Source organism: Natator depressus, chromosome 1 (genome assembly GCF_965152275.1).
Source record: "Natator depressus isolate rNatDep1 chromosome 1, rNatDep2.hap1, whole genome shotgun sequence".
Taxonomy (NCBI): Eukaryota; Metazoa; Chordata; order Testudines; family Cheloniidae; genus Natator; species Natator depressus.
In genome coordinates this window covers 322,749,589-322,768,660 of record NC_134234.1, presented here as the reverse complement: position 1 = coordinate 322,768,660, position 19,072 = coordinate 322,749,589, and the positions used below count along the sequence as shown (strand labels likewise).

The 19,072-nt window shown below is 41.7% G+C and overlaps 1 protein-coding gene across 4 annotated transcripts in view; it reads right to left on the bottom strand.

Annotated features, from left to right (window-relative positions):
• Positions 1-19,072, bottom strand: part of ORC5 (origin recognition complex subunit 5) — a 138,254-nt gene that overhangs the window by 83,589 nt on the left and 35,593 nt on the right. For all 4 annotated transcript variants that reach the window (XR_012637614.1, XM_074942514.1, XM_074942515.1 and 1 more), the window contains exons 10-12: positions 15,920-15,972; positions 11,368-11,480; positions 8,377-8,424 (exon numbers count right to left, since the gene is read on the bottom strand). Coding sequence is in view for 3 of the 4 variants with exons in the window: in XM_074942514.1 (XP_074798615.1) it covers positions 8,377-8,424; positions 11,368-11,480; positions 15,920-15,972 (214 nt within the window). In the remaining variant the exon portion in view is untranslated. The remainder of the gene's footprint in view (positions 1-8,376; positions 8,425-11,367; positions 11,481-15,919; positions 15,973-19,072) is intronic.

Below are 19,072 nucleotides of genomic sequence, written 5' to 3'. Positions count from 1 at the left end.
AAGAGAACATTTTGTATATTTTGCTTATTGAACACAAGTGCTTTATTGGCATTTTTATTTCCAAGAGGTCCATCCATTAAGGAGATTCTACTAGGAATTTTACTTTAGTCACGTTCTCAGAGTCAGTACCTTAACCTAAGCCCCTTTACTTAGAGCAGTGGTTCTCAAAGCCGGTCCACCGCTTGTTCAGGGAAAGCCCTTGGTGGGCCGGACCAGTTTGTTTACCTGCCGCGTCCGCAGGTTCGGCCGATCGCGGCTCCCGCTGTCCGCGGTTCGTTGCTCCAGGCCAATGGGAGCCAAAAATCGGCCAATCCTGCAGATGCGGCAGGTAAACAAACCGGTCCATCCCACCAGGGGCTTTCCCTGAACAAGCGGTGGACCAGCTTTGAGAACCACTGACTTAGAGCAACCACATTAGTTTTTATACATTCCAATGGTAATTGTGCTAAAAATAATTTCAATTTTAAACAATTTAAGAGTCTCAAAGTCATGTTATAAAACCCAAACAATGCTGTAATGAATTAATTTGACATCTATATCATAAAAGCACTCAGGTAGCATTTTGAGCAATCCTCCCAATACTTCCCCCCAAAAGAGAACATTTTAAAGATGAGGAAAAATAGGGTAGATGGGATAAATGATTTGGCCCCAGAGACAATTAGCGTCAGAGCCAGAATTAGAACTCGGGAGTTCCTGGCAACATCTAATCTCTCAAACTACTGTCGTGACATCCTTTTAGTTTAGGATGTCATTTGAATAACTTGATGGAATCGTTTCTTTTTAATGTAGCGCAGGTCACCTATCTCCCTTTTACAGGCCTGTCTCTCCTCTTTTAGGATTTGAATAAAGTCAGTAACATTACTTTTACTTTAACTCCTTCCAGTAAAGAAAAATCACCACCAGTAGTCATAGGAGCTTTGTAATTGCTTGCCCTATGTTGCACCTAAAACTTTCAAGTTCTCCTGGGGAGTAGGATTAACTGTGGAAGCTGGAAACAAAGAAGCTTTCCTGGGCACAATACTGAAATTAGCTACGAAATTCTGCTCTGAGACTAACTCCAAGAGACCCTCATTATACAGGATTTTCTAAAATTAGGAATATACCCAAGAATCTGTAATGCTCTCTAGATTTCTGAATGAATGGAATAAGAATTAGGGTCAGGTCCAGGGGTGAGACTGGCAGCAAGTATCTGTAGACGGGTGGGAGAGAGGAGAAGTGAACGCTTGTTCCTATATTCTGGACAGAAATGATTGAGGTACATGCCATACAAAAACAAAATTAGTGAAGGAAGCCCTTGTTTAAGATGGTCTGTATCAGGAATGCAGGCAGGTGGGGATGCACCAATGTCACAGAGTAGAATTTGGTTCAAAGAGTAACTTTCACTTTATTTTTTTACGTATATACATATACTTTAATTAGCTAACAGCAATAATTAGAGTACAAAGATTTGCGTAACCACAGTACAGATACTTCTCAACAGTACTGGGAATTCACAAGTCTCTCTACTGTGACTGACTCCCATACTTTGAAGTTTCAGACTATTTACTAGAAACAGTACCTTGTGAAAAAGCCCCATAATTTAACAGGGATGGAATTAAATAAGATCCTTTTCAAAAGAATTTCAAAAGCAGTTTATAGAATTCTTTAGCAGAAACTATGAAAATTCCCATACGCATAGTTTAGAAATTTTCAAGTCTCATTTCTATAAGACTTTTGTACAAGGAGCTAAGCAGAAAAACTCCAATATACATGAAATACTTTAAAACTTATAAAAGACACTTTCCCTTTCAGAATTTTTTATACTTTTTTCTTTGTATTTTTTTTTAAAAGCTCTTCCGATTCATTTTGCTCTTTCCCAGCTTTCTTCACCACAAACACCTTGTACTTTCTTCCCTGAAAAGCTCCCTCCACTTCAACTAAGGCTTTTCTCCTAGTTGGCATTACTTGTGTTTACATTCTTCTTTTACAGTGGAAGATTCCCTACCTCTCGGTTATTTGACTTAACTCTCTGATCACACCACAAGTTTACACCGCTTCACAAAACCCTATCAATGTACCCAAGCTTTAAGATTTCTTAAAGGAGTGACAGCCTGAAATATTCAAAAAGAACAGAAGCTCAACCAGGACCCATCAGGTTTAGATCTACCTCATTTCTGTATGGGGAAAAGGGAATGGGCTCTTAACCTCACGTGGCTGGGGATTTCATGCTCTCACCATGCTACTACAGTTCTCTCTTTTCTGAGCCAGCCAACATGTTTGAACTCCCTCAACTGACAAAGAGAGGGGGCATTTTAAATTGGAAGATTGACACAACAGGAGTCTATCACACTGGAACTGGATGAGAGGTACAGCACCAAAAGCCAATAGAAAATTGAGGGTATGTTTACACTATCCGCCACATTACGATAAATCGACCCCCAAGTGTTCTCCCGTCGACTCCTGTACTCCACCGCTGCGAGAGGCTCAGGCGGAGTCGACGGGGGAGTGGCAGCAGTCGACTCACCATAGTAAAGACACCGCGGTGAGTAGATCTAAGTACGTCGACTTCAGCTACATGATTCACGTAGCTGAAGTTGCGTAACTTAGATCAATTCCCCCCCCTCCCCGCAGTGTAGACCAGGACTCAGTCTCAAAGACAACACCTGACATACTTGAACATACAAAGTATGCTTAGGGAGATGCTGCAGTTGCAGCTCTATCTGGCAGAACTCTCAGTAGGGCTTGCAGTATCAGTCTATCAGTTATCTAGAAAGGGGTATGTCTTACATAAGCAGAAGTGGGAGGTTTGCTTGTTCTAGAAAAAAAATTATGGCCTAACAGACTGAATAAGGAATTAGGAATCAAGATCTCTTAAATTTTTAGCCTGGCTCTGCCCCTGACTCCTGGTGCCCTTAGGTAAGCCACTTAGGGAAAAATTCTTTGCTGGTGTAAACTAGCAAAGCTCAATTACAGTCAGTGAACCTCCATGAGTTTACATCAAAGACTGGGCCTTCGATCTTTGTGTCTCATTTTCCTCACCTGTAAAATGGGAATACCTACCAACCAATGTTTACACCTATGTAAGGGACTTGGTCAAAGAATAATAATATGTGAAATGTAATGTGAGAAACAGGATACTGCAATTGCTCCGGAAAGCCACTTAAAGTGTTGCATAGATCAGATTAAATACAGATTAAACCCTAGAATACACTTCTCAGTTTCTTATATGGAACCATCTCAATACCCAGGAGCTGAAGTTTAGTATCAAGGGAACACATTCAACTCCAAGCTATTTTCCATACAGTAAAGGTGTTTTCTCAATTCTAATAAATGGAATTATGTAGAATACTTTTAGGGGCTCCAATCAGAGATTCTAATTAGAATCAGTCTTACTTTGAAGCTAAATACTGCAAGGAAGTAGCTTGAATCCCAGGAATTAGATCATTCAAGTCTTAAGAGCAGCTTCCTATACTAGCAAAGCAAGGCTTGCAGTCTGACTCAATGGTGGCTAGAAAAAAAATGTCACCCTATACCAATGCCCTAGCCAAACAAAAAAACAAACAAAAAAAACAATTTTAGGTACACGTGGCAATGTTCAATGTAAATAGTAATTCAAAAAGGTTCATTTTAATTTGAGAGAAAGAATTCTTCCTTTAAAAAATATGGTTTGTGATCATGACATGTGCTAGATTAACCATACAAACTGGTAAAAGTCCGCTATTTATCTGAAAGTCATTTATGTTGTGGGCAGCAACAAAAGCTTCTTCAATCCACACCACTCATGTGCCTCAACCCTACTGTAGGGTAACACTTACGCTGTGTCTACACTATGAGCTACGGGTGTGATTCCCAGCTTGCGTACACAATCACTGAGCTAACAAGAGTATGAATAGTGAAACCACAATAGCAGAGGCGGCAGCAGCACAGCTTAGCCATGCTGTGACCCAGGGACATCTTGGTGTCAACTGGCAGAGGGGTGAATAAGGTTTAGAAGGCTCCACTGCATCTGACATCTCCAAAATAAGAGTGCCAAAGGGTGGCATGTGAGGTCTCAATACACTGGTCATTTTAGTCATTGTGAAATATATGAATGAATAATATTTAAGATAATACGTATTCAGACTGGAATTATGTTCTTAAAGCCTTGAAGTTAAAAGCAGGTCACCAGGAGGTGACTGGCCTTGGACAAATTCATTCAGGCAGGGGATTGGAGACTCATCTCTTTTTGTTTGGTCAAGTGTGAATTGTGCATCGTCTCTCTCACAGGTAAGCCTATCAGCATGCGGAGCCAGATGCTAATTAAAAGACTGCAAGGTCAACAAGAGGGAGGCCACAGGGAAGAACAATTAGCAGGGGATGCCCTGATTATGAATATGATCAAAAAGCTATTTTGATATATCTGGGACCGAAAAGGGGACAATGTGATTTGTCTCATGAATGGAAGATCACAGCCAAGCCTGGCTGAAATACACCAGAAGGATTTTGGATTAATTTTTGTTCTATATGATAGGACAATGTCTTGTTAGTTAAATATAGGCTTTAGAAAGTGTTATGATTTTATATGTAACCGTTTCCATTAATTCTACTTGCTTCTTCTTGAGTCTGTATTTTTTTTGTTAATGTTTTGTTTTTCCTACAAACATATATAAGTACTGTGTGCTGAGTGGAGTGGTGATCCTGAAGTGTAACCAGTAAGCTGGTGTACACTATTCCTTTGGGAGCAGTGGATCTGTGAATTCAGAGTGTCCAGTGGAACAGGGGCAGACACTCCAGGGGGACACTTGTAGTGTAGTGCTCAGAGGTTGCAGTATACCTTATCGTTACCTGTAAAGACAGAGCAGGGCCTGCAGAGGCCTGGAAGGCAGTGCTTGTATTGCCAGAGGCTAGTAGTGTTGGGGAACTGACCCACAGTAGGCGCAGATAAGGCTTCCTTGTCATAAGGGAAGGTGCCTCACAACTCTGGGCGTCCCCAGGAAGTGTCACGTGGCAAGTGCGTCCTGATCAGTTTCAGGCTTGTTTGTACTCGATGAGAGGTAGTGCAAGTATGTGTATGAGAGCTGGGAACCACATCTCTAGTTTGTGGTACAGATGCAGTCATAGGAAGTTTAAATCTACATGCTAATACTGCTAATAAGTGTGTGCCAGTTAGTGACAAGTTAACAGGCAGAGGCTAACAAACCCTGGAAGTAAGCAAAGGTTTAAATCAGTGAAAACAGAAATAGGCAGGGGCTTTATTTAAAAAAATTGAAAATAGGAAAAGAATTTGTAAAAAACAAAAACAGAAAAAGGTAATTGACTCAGAATCAGCAATTTGTGCACTAACTAGTTTATGTCACTTCATGATCTTGTCACTGTTACATTGACCTCCTTCCTCTTCTTACTCCATGTTACACTCACTTTTTGCATCTTGTTTTACATTAGATTGTAAAATCTTTGGTGGCACGGACCACATCTTACTATGTGTTTGCACAGCACCTGTGGGTGCTTAAATAAACAAACAAATAGAAATAAAATATTTATAAATATAAAACTTTTTTTAAATGCAAGTACATCTGTCCACTAGGGATTAGACAGAGACATCAATCCGTCTCCAATAAACTATGACGCTAATGGTGCTAGCCCTTGGTCACAGTCAGTCAATATGAATCCAATTCAAAATAGAGACCATGAACTGGAGGGCTCTATGTCCCATCATCAAATCTCTGGTTATCCAGTTGCTTTGTGTTCCTGCCTTTCCCCATCTTGCCACCTTAAATGAGATATTACTGCCTATAGGAAAGGGAGCAAGGCACCTCCTGCAGCTGGAGGGGAAGGATGAAGATTTGGGCTGTGATGCAGTATTTATTCATTCCTGTTTCTCTTTCCCTCCCACAAGACCTGTGACCACAACTTGAGATGTGGATGTTTTTCAGGGTAGAGAACAGTCCTGAAAATAATTAGAATCTTTGAAAATCCTCTGGAGTTCACATGTCAGAGACAAGACACACGAGAGTTCTATAATTAAAGGATACTTGCTTTCCATGGAGTTAAGGATTTACAAGATAGATGTTAATATAAATAAGTTTAACATTTCACATCATTCTAGACAGGTGAAATTATGTGGATTAAGAATTTTTTTTTTTTAATATACCAATTTACACGTTACTCAGTCATAGGATCAAATTCTCTTCTAGCGTACACTGGTGTAACTGCATGGATTTCAGTGGAGTTGCAACAACTTATTTGGGTAAAGGGTTTGGCCACTATTCTTTAAATCCTTTCTCCTGATGGAATAATTACAAAATTTCCTTAAGGAACATACATTTTCCTCACACACAACAGACAAGCAGTCAAACTTTAACCCTGAGTGACTAAAGTTAGGTTCCTAAATCCATATTTAGGCACCTAAAAGTGGTCTGATTTTCAAAGCTACTGAACATCTAACTAACAGTGGGGTTTACGGGTACTATGACTAAGGTGAAGATTTTGTCATGTTATTTTTCGTGAAAGTCACAGACAGGTCACGGGCAATAAACAAAAATTAATGAAAGCCTTGACCTGTCTGTGACTTTTGCAGCTGCGGTTCCATGGTTTCTCCCACTACAGTAGTGGCTGGGACCTGTGGGGTTCCCCCTCTGCCCACAGCGGCTGAGAGCTTTGGGAAACAGTCACCCTGGAGAGAAAATGGGACACCCCATCCGCTCATCCGAGGTGTCCCCCTCCCCCTAAGCAAGGCTGTCGCCCGTCACTGGAACCCTGAGGCGGGCCCCTTCAGAAGTCTGTCACCTGTGGCTAGAACTTCGCAGGAGACCCCCACCCAGTCACTTGCTGCTGCTGTCAACTGTTGCTGGAACCCTGCCAGGGCCCCACTGGCTGTCGGTTCCAGAGTCCTGCAGCCGCTGGGGCTGAAGCAGAGAATGTCATGGAGGTCTCTGGAAGTCACGGATTCTGTGACTTCCATGACCTCTGTGACATAAACATAGCCTTAACTATGACCTGTCATAAATATAAAGGGAAGGGTAAACGCCTTTAAAATCCCTCCTGGCCAGAGGAAAACGCCTCTCACCCGTAAAGGGTTAAGAAGCTAAAGGTAACCTCGCTGGCACCTGACCAAAATGACCAATGAGGAGACAAGATACTTTCAAAAGCTGGGAGGAGGGAGAGAAACAAGGGGTCTCTGTCTTTATGCTGCCTTTGCCGGGGATAGACCAGGAATGGAGTCTTAGAACTTTTAGTAAGTAATCTAGCTAGGTACGTGTTAGATTATGATTTCTTTAAATGGCTGAGAAAAGAATTGTGCTGAATAGAATAACTATTTCTGTCTGTGTACCTTTTTTGTAACTTAAGTTTTTGCCTAGAGGGGGTCTCTATGTTTTGAACCTAATTACCCTGTAAGGTATTTACCATCCTGATTTTACAGGGGGGATTTCTTTTTTATTTCTATTTACTCCTATTTCTATTAAAAGTCTTCTTGTAAGAAAACTGAAGGTTTTTTCATTGTTCTCAGATCCAAGGGTCTGGGTCTGTAGTCACCTAGCCAAATTGGTGAGGCTTTTTACCAAACCTTGTCCAGGAAGTGGGGTGCAAGGTTTTGGGAAGTATTTGGGGGGAAAGACGTTTCCAAACAGCTCTTCCCCAGTAACCAGTATTTGTTTGGTGGTGGTAGCGGCCAATCCAAGGACAAAGGGTGGAATATTTTGTACCTTGGGGAACTTTTTGACCTAAGCTGGTAAAGATAAGCTTAGGAGGTTTTCATGCAGGTCCCCACATCTGTACCCTAGCGTTCAGAGTGGGGGAGGAACCTTGACACCTTCTAAATACCAAGTCCCATATTTAGCTAATACATTAGTGCCTATTCAGTTAATTTTATAGCTAAATATGGATTTGGGAGACAAACTTGAGGCACCAGATTTGAAGATTTTGGCCTATTGTTCCTCTCACATTGTATGTGCACAGAATTTTGCCCATAAAGTTTAAACTTAGTCTCAGACATAAAAAAGAGGATGAAGCAACGGGTCTCTGCTTTTCTAACATGAGCCACATCAGTATTTTTTTTTATAAGCAAAACCACTGCACCACTTCACATCTGAAGGAAAAGTGGTATTGGTTTAAAAAAGTAGAAACATGAGAAATGTACAAATTGATGTTATCTAACAAGATCAGAAGTGATCTCCACTACATGATTGTAATTAAATGTAATGCGTGTCCTCTTAAAACAAAAATATGTCTATTAATAATAACAATGCCTTGTATGAAAAGTAAACATCAAGTAAACCAATAAACTAGAGATTATAGCATGCAATGCTCTTGTATGCTCTTTAAATCATACATTCAGGTGGCAAGGGGAAAATATATAGCCACTACTACAGGTGAAAGCAGTATTTAGTTGTGAGTGAGGATTGAAAGCTAAATAAATACCTTTTCATGTTTTTTCAAAAAGTTTGTCTTCTTGATTTTCCCATGATGCTGTAAACACAGAAGCAAAATATGAGCAAATATGACAGCAAAAAGTTAATGTTATATAACTTGAATAGGATGGGGGGGGGAAAAAATCAACGAACGTACAACTGTTCATTACATATTTATAGTAATGTACTACTACCATAGTTCTGCCTACTTATCACATGCCAATTAGTTATCTTTGTCCTTAACAACATACTGCTTATTCAGTACCTAACACACTCTAGGCATAACTTCTTGGCTCCCTCATATATAAACTGTGTGAACACTAGGTGAAAACTTTCACCCTGCGGTGTTGCTATGTTTGTAAAGTGGTTTATGGGGGGGGGGGGGGGAATGTACAAATTTAAAAATCAGAAAATTAAATACTTAGCCATCAGAAAATAAATTTGACACTAATCAGAAGAGGCAGAGAGCCATTTCTATGAGTCTCCTTCCACCTCACCCCATCCCGTGCCTCAAAATCAGCTTGAGAAAAGGCCATAGCGTGTTTCCTTTGTCTTTCTAGAAATGGGAAAGCGGCTGCCCCTTGATCTTTAAATGCATCCAGTTTGCACCTACATCATTTTTGAAGTCTATACAAGGAACTCAGTTTTATTTCATTTATATTTAAGATGACAACAGGATAGCCACAAAATAAAGCAATAAAGTGTCAAAAAGAGGCCAACATACAGGATGTGAAGGTCACGTCAAGAGTAGACAGGTAAAAATGTAATTGGAATAAAGAAAGTAGCTGATGTCCTGTGAGCAGATAAAATTCATCTAGAAGGATTGTGTTGAGGGAGAAAGGATTGGATCAAGGAAGGGCAAAGTACAGGGGCTGGGGAAGAAATAAGGAATTGATGGAGGGGTAAGGGAAAGATAATTGGAGTTTTGAAAATTACTTGGATTGCGGGTGGTGGGTTATATGAATTATACTGCTGCAGTTGAGTAGTTACATTAAAATCTTATTTGTAATATATTTTTAAGTTATGTCAAGGCTGCTTACAGTACATAGATAGGCATCCATTTTAGCATTAGTATAAAGTACAAAATACACATGTACGCACTTCTTAAAATAAATTCTAAGCAGATTTTCAATATGGTATGCAATAGAACAAGACCATTTTTTCTTTCAATCCTACTTTGCACAAAACGGTGGCCTCCTGTCAACTGTTATCCTTTTTCAAAAGGGCACTTAAAATGTTTTAAGAGATTTTAAGGGAAAAATTGTACGTTAAATTGTACTGGAATTTTCTTTCAACTCATGACATCACTGAGATTTATTATTTTGATGTTGTAATTGTTTGTCAACATTCTGCTGCTTTTAATTTGCAACATTGTCTCAATTTATCTACAGTGGTAACTATTTTAATAATAGTAGTATCGCCTTTAATGGTCCAACGTTCCTTTGGTTCACACCTGTTTAATTATGAGACTTTGGTTAATGATTCCAATATAAAGTTTTTTGCCCAAATCCCATCAGATCTCATTACAATTCCAACCATAAGTTCTCTTTCTACAGCTCCCAGGACACACGGACACAGGATTAGAAAGCTTCTCCCTAAGTGCTATTTGTTCTAGCTTTTGAGATATTGCTAATTTGTGAACTTGGCCTTAACACCTGATTAAGTGCTCTCAGGTGATACTTGTGGTAGAAATGGTGATTATTCATGCTTTATCAATGATTGACAAGATATTTAACTTGACTAATTAAAAAGCCAACAAATTTATTACACGGCCTCGCACTTCAAAGGTCTTTGAGGAGCATGTTCCAACTACGCATTTCACTGCACTGAAGAGAAGCACCAGTATGCCCATGCACAGGGACTGAAGGACTGGAGCCTGATTTCAGACATGCTACAATGACGGAGATAAATAAAGCCATATCTTTTCACCACTCATAATTTCCTTGTTCTTTTTAGTATATATAAAGAAAATAAATGCTTTTGTTGACTTATTTCCCACAGTTAAATTTAGATCCTGAGGAGAGAGAGAAGTCCGCATGAAATCAGAAGTTAAAACAGTGGAGTTATTATTCAGCAAGTAAGTTCTTCCAGTGATATATTTCTTCCCAAATGTTAGAAATGAAATATTTGGCTATGTACACATATCTGTAAATTATTACAAATAATTCTCTCCTCTTCTGAAGTACATACAAAATGATACAGACCAATGTGAAACATTTAGTTTTCATTATGGGCACATATAACCACCATAAAAAATGAACACCACGTCCAAGTTTATTACTTAATTAGTATATCAACACTAAGGACTCCAGTATATGTATCTCAAAACATGGACAGTATATTTATAGGTTTTGCGATGGAGGGGGAAAAAAAAAAGATTTCTTAAAGAATTAGCAAGCTTCTATCCCTCAGCGTTCTCACTCTCCAATTTCTTATCCTTGCCTACAACACCTACACATTTTACAGTATAAAAACTGTTGCAGCTACTAATATAAATGGTAAGCATAACTGCTCAATCACTTTGCTTTTTGTTGCAACCTTTTCCTCTCCTCCACCGTCTGTATCTTGTCAAATTAAGGCCTCTATTCTTCAGACAGATGTACTAGTGCAAACCCTTTAGATCCACATGGAATTCTGCTCTCTTCCATGGGATTCAAACTGTGAATAATAGTACACACCAGCGCATCGATTTGCAGGATCACAAATACTTCAGGGAAGGGGACTATGTCACCTTATAAATGCCATGCAAGACAATAGTGCTACATACATATTATGCATATTTTAATTATCAGAACAGTTCATTTTTCATATTAAACATCAGTAATGATGTGACAATTGTCAACATACCACAATATGTGATCCAAAGTCAGTTTTATTCAAACCAAATAAATAAGATACAAAAGAGAACTGAAAGTAAATGACCTAAAGGCGTTCTGACCTGAGTGAAGAAGTACGCATGACTCCGGCATACAGCAGTAAGAAAAAAATACATAGTAGTTACCTTAAGGAAGAACCTCTTATCTGTCCTGGCAGGATTGTAGGATGCAAGGTATGCAGCTATTAGAAGGAATTTAGAGTAATAAGGAAGTTCTACGTGAGCATGTGCAGAAAGTCCTATAAAAACAAACACAGTTTATGAGTCACCGAGGGAGCATTCTAACCGTGAGAGGCTTAAAATTAGACCAGTAAGTTTTGTTCTGGTTCTCAAGGGCAAACATATTGCAGCATTCCTCTTCTCTGCCTGCTCCATTCCTGAAAGTCAGCAGAGATGGATATTTGCTACAACCCGGGTATCCCAAGAGTAAAGCAGGCAGTGCTGTGGAACAGTGTGACATGCATAGTTGGCCCTTGAATCAAAACAAAACCAGCACTCAGTTTGCTGGTGGACTGCCCTAGGGCTCCCAGGCATTACAGTAATACAAAGATTAAATAAATACAGCAACAGATGACAATTTCCTTCAATATCCAGGGGAAACCTCATTGAATGTATGTATCATTGTGGGATAGGGTTTTTACGTAATTCCATGGAGGACAGGGACAACAGCCCTCCAGGGACAGTGGGTGATTATTAGGCAAATTTACTCAGGTTGTAACACTTTCAGAGAGCTACCACCACCTGGAGAAAGACTCACATATACTGGTTCAAACTGGATTCTCCAGGAACCAGCAGGCACAGAAAGGATTTTTGGATAAACAGCCTGAGTTTAAACTGACTTAGGGCCATCTTTCTGATTCAGCAAGTGGACAGGATCTCTGGTCCATGGTTGCGGGGATCCTTAGGGAAGGACTTTGGCCTACTGAGGCCCCATAAGAGTGAGTGTTCTTGTTCTGTGCAAAAGGAATAATGAACTAGTAACCAGAGGAAAACCCCTGTGTGGGGTTTGAAGAACTGTTCACCAGCCAGAGCCCTTGTTGGAGTCAGGGGATGACCTCCAGTAAGCTTATTAGCATGCGTGTAGGGCTGTTGGTTTTGTTTTTAGTGTTTTCTCTGTAATGCTTTCACCTTAAGAATAAATGTGCTTACTGAGAAAGAGCTGTGTGGTAGGTTAACGGTGGGCAATTACATTCTTTACTGTATGTATGTATGTACATAACAGCAAAGCAGACCGACTTAGGGAACCTGAATTTGTTGGGGAGGTCACAGTATAGGCAAGGAGCTGTGCAGTCTAGAAGTACCCTGGTCACGAGGAAGAGAGTTACAGGTCTCCACCCAAGACAGGTGATGGCTTAAGAGCCGCAAGTGTAGAGGGGATGCCCTTGCTGAACCATGGAGGGGGAATACAGGTCCAGTTACCCTGAACTGTGACAAATACCACTACTAAGAAGACGACAGATTTCATGAATGATCTGGGAACCACTGAGCTATGATCTTTGTTTGCTGAATTGGTTTAAAAAAAACAAAAACAAAAAAACCAACCATCCTCACATTTTAAAACAGTTTCAGGCCAATCTGGTTTAAGACAGTTTGGTTCGCTAGTGTGGATATGGCAAAACTGTTAATCTGTCCTCTTCCCAATTGAGATTTGACCTTCAGGCTGCTATAAACTTCTCAAGGAACCAGCTCCACAATGAGCCAGATTCCAACTAGGGAGCCAAATTACATCTTTGAACACACATCGACACCCGGGTGGTGGCTGGTTTCTCAGCTGTAACTCAGCATCTGGACATTTAGTTTTTTAATTTTATTTAGGATTGGAAACCTTTTACCCAGTGATGAGCTGCCAAAATCTTAACCACCGGTTCCCTATAAAAAAGTTCTGATTTAAGGGATGTGCCCCAGTATGTATTTTTTGTACCAACAGGGTTCCCATACGTCCGTATTTTCCCGAATGGCGATTTAAGAACCAAAAAGCCTGATCTGTCTGGGAAAATACGGATGTTAACCCTGCCTAAAGTTCTTTTTTAAAAAGATGGGCCTGAACTAGAAATGAGCTCCATTTCACATGTGTGGGTCCCCGCCACTCCCTGGGGGTGTGCTAGGGTGACCAGAAGTCCCGATTTTATAGGGACAGTCCCGATTTTGGGGTCTTTTTCTTATATAGGCTCCTATTACCCCCTACCCCCTGTCCTGATTTTTCACACTTGCTGTCTGGTCACCCTAGGGTGTGCACATGTGTGGGTCCCAGCTGCTCTATGTCCCCCTCATTGAAGCAGGTGTGCAGGGTTACTGCCCTGGGAACTGCAGGGCACCAGTGGACGTGGTGCCAGCTGCAGATGGGCGTGCGGCAGGGCTAGCTGGAAGCAAGGGGTGCGGAGCTGGCTGGAGACAGGAGGTGTGGGGGTAGCTGGAGACGGGGACTAGCTGCGGGCAGGGGATGGCTGGAGGCAGGGGCTGGCTGCGGGCAGGGGCTGGCTGCAGGCAGGGTAGTGGATATTCACGGGGAGAGCAGTAGGACGCAACCCAGGCCCAGCAGAGCAGTGGGGGACCCACCAGGCAGCAGCGGGAGCCCCAGGGCCAGGGGTTGGGGGAGCAGCAGCAGCAACAGGGATCATGCCCAGGGCCAGGCGGCAGCCCACATGGCTCCCCGCAGCGCAGCGCCTCCGGCGGCCAGAGGAGGAATTACATCACTTCCTGGTCGGAGCCCATCAAAGCCTCAGCGCCCCCTGCAGGGAAGCGGGTTAACAACTGGTTCTAAAACTGCTTCAAAATTTAACAACCGGTTCGAGCGAACCAGTGCAAACCGACTCCAGCTCACCACTGCTTTTACCTTCAAAACTCTCAGCCTGATTTGTTTGGTCTAGTCTACTATACATGCATTTTGCAAGTTTACATATATTTTACATACACAAGAGTATTCTATGATGTGTATTTCCTCCTTCCTTTCACCCTTCCATTTCTACACTTTTCTCTTTCCCCACTTTCTTCCAGTCACTGTAATTTTTTTTTTTTTTATTTAAAATGTGTGTGACCAGCAGGCTGCCTTATCTTCGCTGCTGGCTGGAGAGGTCAGTTTCCTAGAGGGTCTTATTTTGTGACTGCTCAGTTTTGTCTTTTCATCTAGACTGTTCCCTGCCCTATGTAGCTTGTCTTCTGTGCTTTGTACAATACCAAGCATGTACCTGTCAACGCTCAAACAAAAAATGCAGGCTTTAATCTTTGTACGTTTAACGAATAAGGATCAAAACAGTGGAACGTGTTTAAAAGTTAGTGTAAATTTCAGAGTCCACAATATAATTGTGGAGCACTTGAGAAGGGTTATTTACAAGTTTCCTTTCAGGTAGTCATGAAAGCACGGCATATTTTTTTCAGCTTCTACTAACAGTCAAGTAGCTGTTTTATTCGTACAGTATTTTAATTAAAAACACAATCCCAGATAAAAGAAACTCCTGCTTGTAGACAATTGAGTTGAATACCGAAATGCCTGTGTTCCTACTCCATCTTTCTGACCTGCTGGGATTAGCATTATGCATTGAATAACTGTTTGCTTAATTACATCCACAGTACAGTTTATTACATATTAATTTCTCTTTAGAACAATGCTAATGTCAGAAATGTTATTTACCAACAAAACCATTTTCCCTAGCGTATAAGCTTTAAGTATCCTGAAAGTAACTGAGTAAAATTTCTCTTTTTTGAGCTAATCAGGAATAAGTGTATTGTTGTCATTTGGTGAAAATAGGAGGTTTAGGAATAACCCTATGATTCTATTTCCCTTGACCAGACACACTGCAAAAGTAACATATTTGTTTAAAAAGTAAAGGTCTGAATCTCACTCTGATCACTACCACATTATCTATAAACTATCACCACAGCTTTGACAGAACATACCGCATCTGAGTGCCTCTCAAAAGAAGAGAGTCTTACCATGGTGGAGACTAGGGGGAAAAGATGGTCCAAAAATTCAGAACTGGGCAAGAATCTATTGCTGAATGGCAGAGGGGCTTTTCAAAGAAGACATTTTAGTAATCTCCTAGCCTCTGTTTACCAGAAGCTGGGAATGGATCACTTGATGATTACCTGTTCTGTCAATTCCCTCTGAAGCACCTGGCATTGTCCGCTGTCAGAAGACAGGATACTGAGCTAGACAGACCTTTGGTCTGACCCAGTATGGCTGTTATTATGTTAATCTTCCCTGAAGAGTAATTGAAAACTAAAGAGCAGATTAAGACTTAACTCTCAGTTCTGCCTAACGGGTGGTGGCACAGAGCTGCACTACTCCAGAGGCAGCAGTAGAAAGGAATTGTGACAGTCATGATTCACATACCTCTCAGCCACAACTTGTCCAGGGTTCCTGTTTTGTTCAGGTATATGCTGTGTAAGCCCATTACCAGAGGCAGCATATTTCTCCTTCAGATCCAGCCATCTCTGCTGGTCATGCACAGGGTTGTGGATCAGCCTACTCCCCACCCTTTTGCACGTAGGAGTAGTGGTTTATTTTCCCCCCTCATGCCCAGGCTCAACATCCAGGCATATTCTGCACCAAGGAAGGAGGTACAACCTAGGCCTCAGTAAAGTAATTCCATTCAAGTGTTTGTTAGGGATCAGCAATCATATCACTAAATAACTGCTACCATAACTACTACTATTTAGAATTATTGCATCTATTCGATACCTTTCAAGTGCCCAGGTTCTCCATCATCCTGCTGTATTCTCTCCCACTGTGAGCTAAAAAAAGAAAGACAGGTGTTTAAAGAAAGAATACCTGTTATATCCAAATGAAAAGGAGAAGTTACTTACCTTGCAGAGTAACTGGAGTTCAAGATGGTTTTGTCCCTATGGGTCCTCCACATCAGAATCCATGGACTCGTGAGCCAAGATTTTGTGAGCAGGTCCAGACCTGTGCCCTATGCATCCTTGTGCTCAGGTACAAGGTATACAGGGTGGGAGAGGCTTGCCACCACTACGGTTCCTTCTCAAACATAGTCTATACAGAATGGGAAAGAAAGAGTCTATACAGGAAGAATGGGCTCCACCTAACCCAAAATGGAACCAGATTGCCGACATCTAAAATTAAGAAGGTTGTAGAAGAGTTTTTAAAGTAAGGGCTGAGGGAAAGCCGACAGGTGCAAAGGAGCACATAGTTCGGATGGAGACATCCCTTAGGGAAGTATCTATTAACGGCAATTCTCTATATCCTAGTAAACAAGATAGGAATGAAGTTGATAGAGTACAGGTAGGAACTGAAGAGAAAGTCAAATGAAAAAAAAGAGTTCCATTCAATTACATCACATAATGGCAGACAGCTAAAAAATGAAAATTTTTATAAAAGTGTTTGTATATAAATGCTAGAAGTCTAAATACTAAAGACGGGTGAATTCGAGTGCCTGGTATTAAATGGTACACCCACACCTTGAATACTGAGTGCAGTACTGGTTGCCAACCTCAAAAAGGTACAGAGAAGGGCAACAAAAATGATTAGGGGGATGGAACAGCTTCCACATGAGTAGAGAGTAAAAAGACTAGGACTTTTCAGCTTGGAAAAGAGATGCCTAAGAGGGTATATGATAGAGGCCTATAAAATCATGAATGGTGTGGAGAAAGTGAATAAGGAAGTGTATTTACCCCTTCACATAAGAACTAGGAGTCACACAATGAAATTAACAGGCAGCAGGTTTGTTTTAAACAAAAGGAAATACTACTTCACAAGCTACACAGTCAACCCATGGAACTTGTTGCCAGGGGATGTTGTGAAGGCCAAAAGTATAACTTTTTGGGTTCAAAAAGGAATTAGATAAGTTCCTGGAGGATAGATCCATTAGTGGCTATTAGCCAAGATGGTCACAAATGCAATCTATGCTCTGGGTTTCCTAAGCCTCTAACCACTGGAAGCTGGGACAAAAAATGGATGGATCACTCAATAATTGCCCTGTTCTGTTCATTCCCTCTGAAGCATCTGGCATTGGCCACTGTTGGAAAACAAGATACTGGGCTAGATGGACCATTGGTCTGATCCAATATGGTCTTTCTTGTGCTCTTAACGACTCTGAAGCTGAGGGGAAGGCGGGTGGGTAGTACAGTACCGACATCTCGAAGAACTCCTGTTACTGTACAAGGTAAGTAACCTCTCCTCCTTCGAGTTATTGCTCCTATGGGTGCTCCATGTTGGCAGTTTCCCAAGGAGCACCCCAACTGAGGGGGAAGGGTGCTGAGGAGGTGGATTCAGTATGAGCCAAAGAAGAGGCTCAAAGGCCACTTCTAGAGCTGATGCACCGACAAGAGCAGTGTTGAGAAAACGTACTGAAGACCAGGTGACAGCTTTGCAAATGTCCAAGATGAGTATGTTCTTCAGTAAGGCCGTAGAGGGAGACTGAGCCCTGGTGGAACGGGCCATCTCCCTAGGTAGAGAACGCACCTTCGAGGCTTTGTTACTGGTGAGGATGCATCCTGAAACCCATTTTCAGTCTTTGCCCTTTCATTCTTTCTGCCATGGAAACAGGAAAAAACAGACTAGGAAAAGCCAAGAAGCTTAATCCTGCCAAGGTATATTTTTGTGTATCCAGCACATGGAGACTCCCTTGTTCTTGCAAAGATCGAGGCTTGGGGTAATACACTGGTAGATGAATGTCCTGATTAATATGGAATTCTGATGAAACTTTAGGCAGAAGACAGCAATGGGGACATAACGTCACCTTATTGCCACAGAACAGAGTGTAAGGTGGGTCAGCCTTAAGTGCTCCGAGTTCCCCTACTTTTCTGACTGAGGTGATGGCTATGAGGAATGAGGTCTTAAAAAGGACAAATGAAGGACAACTCCCTGTAGGTTCAAATGGAGGGGGTTCTCAGAGCGTTGAGGACTAAGCTGAAGTCCATGTGTAGCAGGTTCTTCATAAATAGGTAAAAGTTAAACAGAGCCTTAATGAATCCTGCAATGGTTGAGTGAGCAAAGACTGAAAACCTCATGAGGAAGTGAAAAGTTGTAATAGCAGCAGGGTGAACCTGAACTGAGCTCAGTGATAAGCCTGTGGTTTTTAATTTAGCAGGTAATTGAGAACGTGCATGAGGAGAGACTCAAGAGGAGGTACAGATTGATGGATACACCAGGCTTGAAAACATCTTCATTTCTGTAGGTAGGCTTTCTACTATTGAGCCATATCATTTGGTCTTCTGAAGACCAGTCCTGTTGTGCGCTAGAGAGCCACCTAGGAGTCAGGCACGGAGGTGGGTCACACAGTGCCTGACTGCTGGGTGAGGAGATCTGCTGCCAGAGGAAGATGAAGTGGTGGTCACAGGGACAGACAAATCAGATACCTGCCTTGGCCATGATGGCACTATGATGATGTCCACCACTTTCTCTTGTGTGGACTTATTTAGGACCTTGAGAAACAACGGTGCTGAGGGATAAACAGAGTGACATGTGAGGCCAAGAGCGTAAGGAGGGCATCTCACAACAAGTTGTGACTGTGCCTTCCCCTTGAATAGAAGTGTCAGTACTCTGCATGGATGGTGTTACAAAGATCTCTCTCTGGGGAACCCCAGGTGTCTGAAATACTGTGTCACTCAGTTCCCACTTCCTGCTCAGGAAGTCTGCTACAGTGTTCTTCGGTCCCAGTAGATAAATCACTATGGGCAGGTCTTCACTACCTGCCAGATTGGCGGGTAGTGATCTATCTTATCTAGACACAATAAATCGATCCCCAAATGCGCTCCCCGTCGACTCTTGAACTCCAGCTCACGAGAGACAGAAGCAGAGTCGATGGGGGAGCGGCAGCGGTCGACTCGCCGCTGTCCTCATGGACAGGTAAGTTGACCTAAGATACGCCAACTT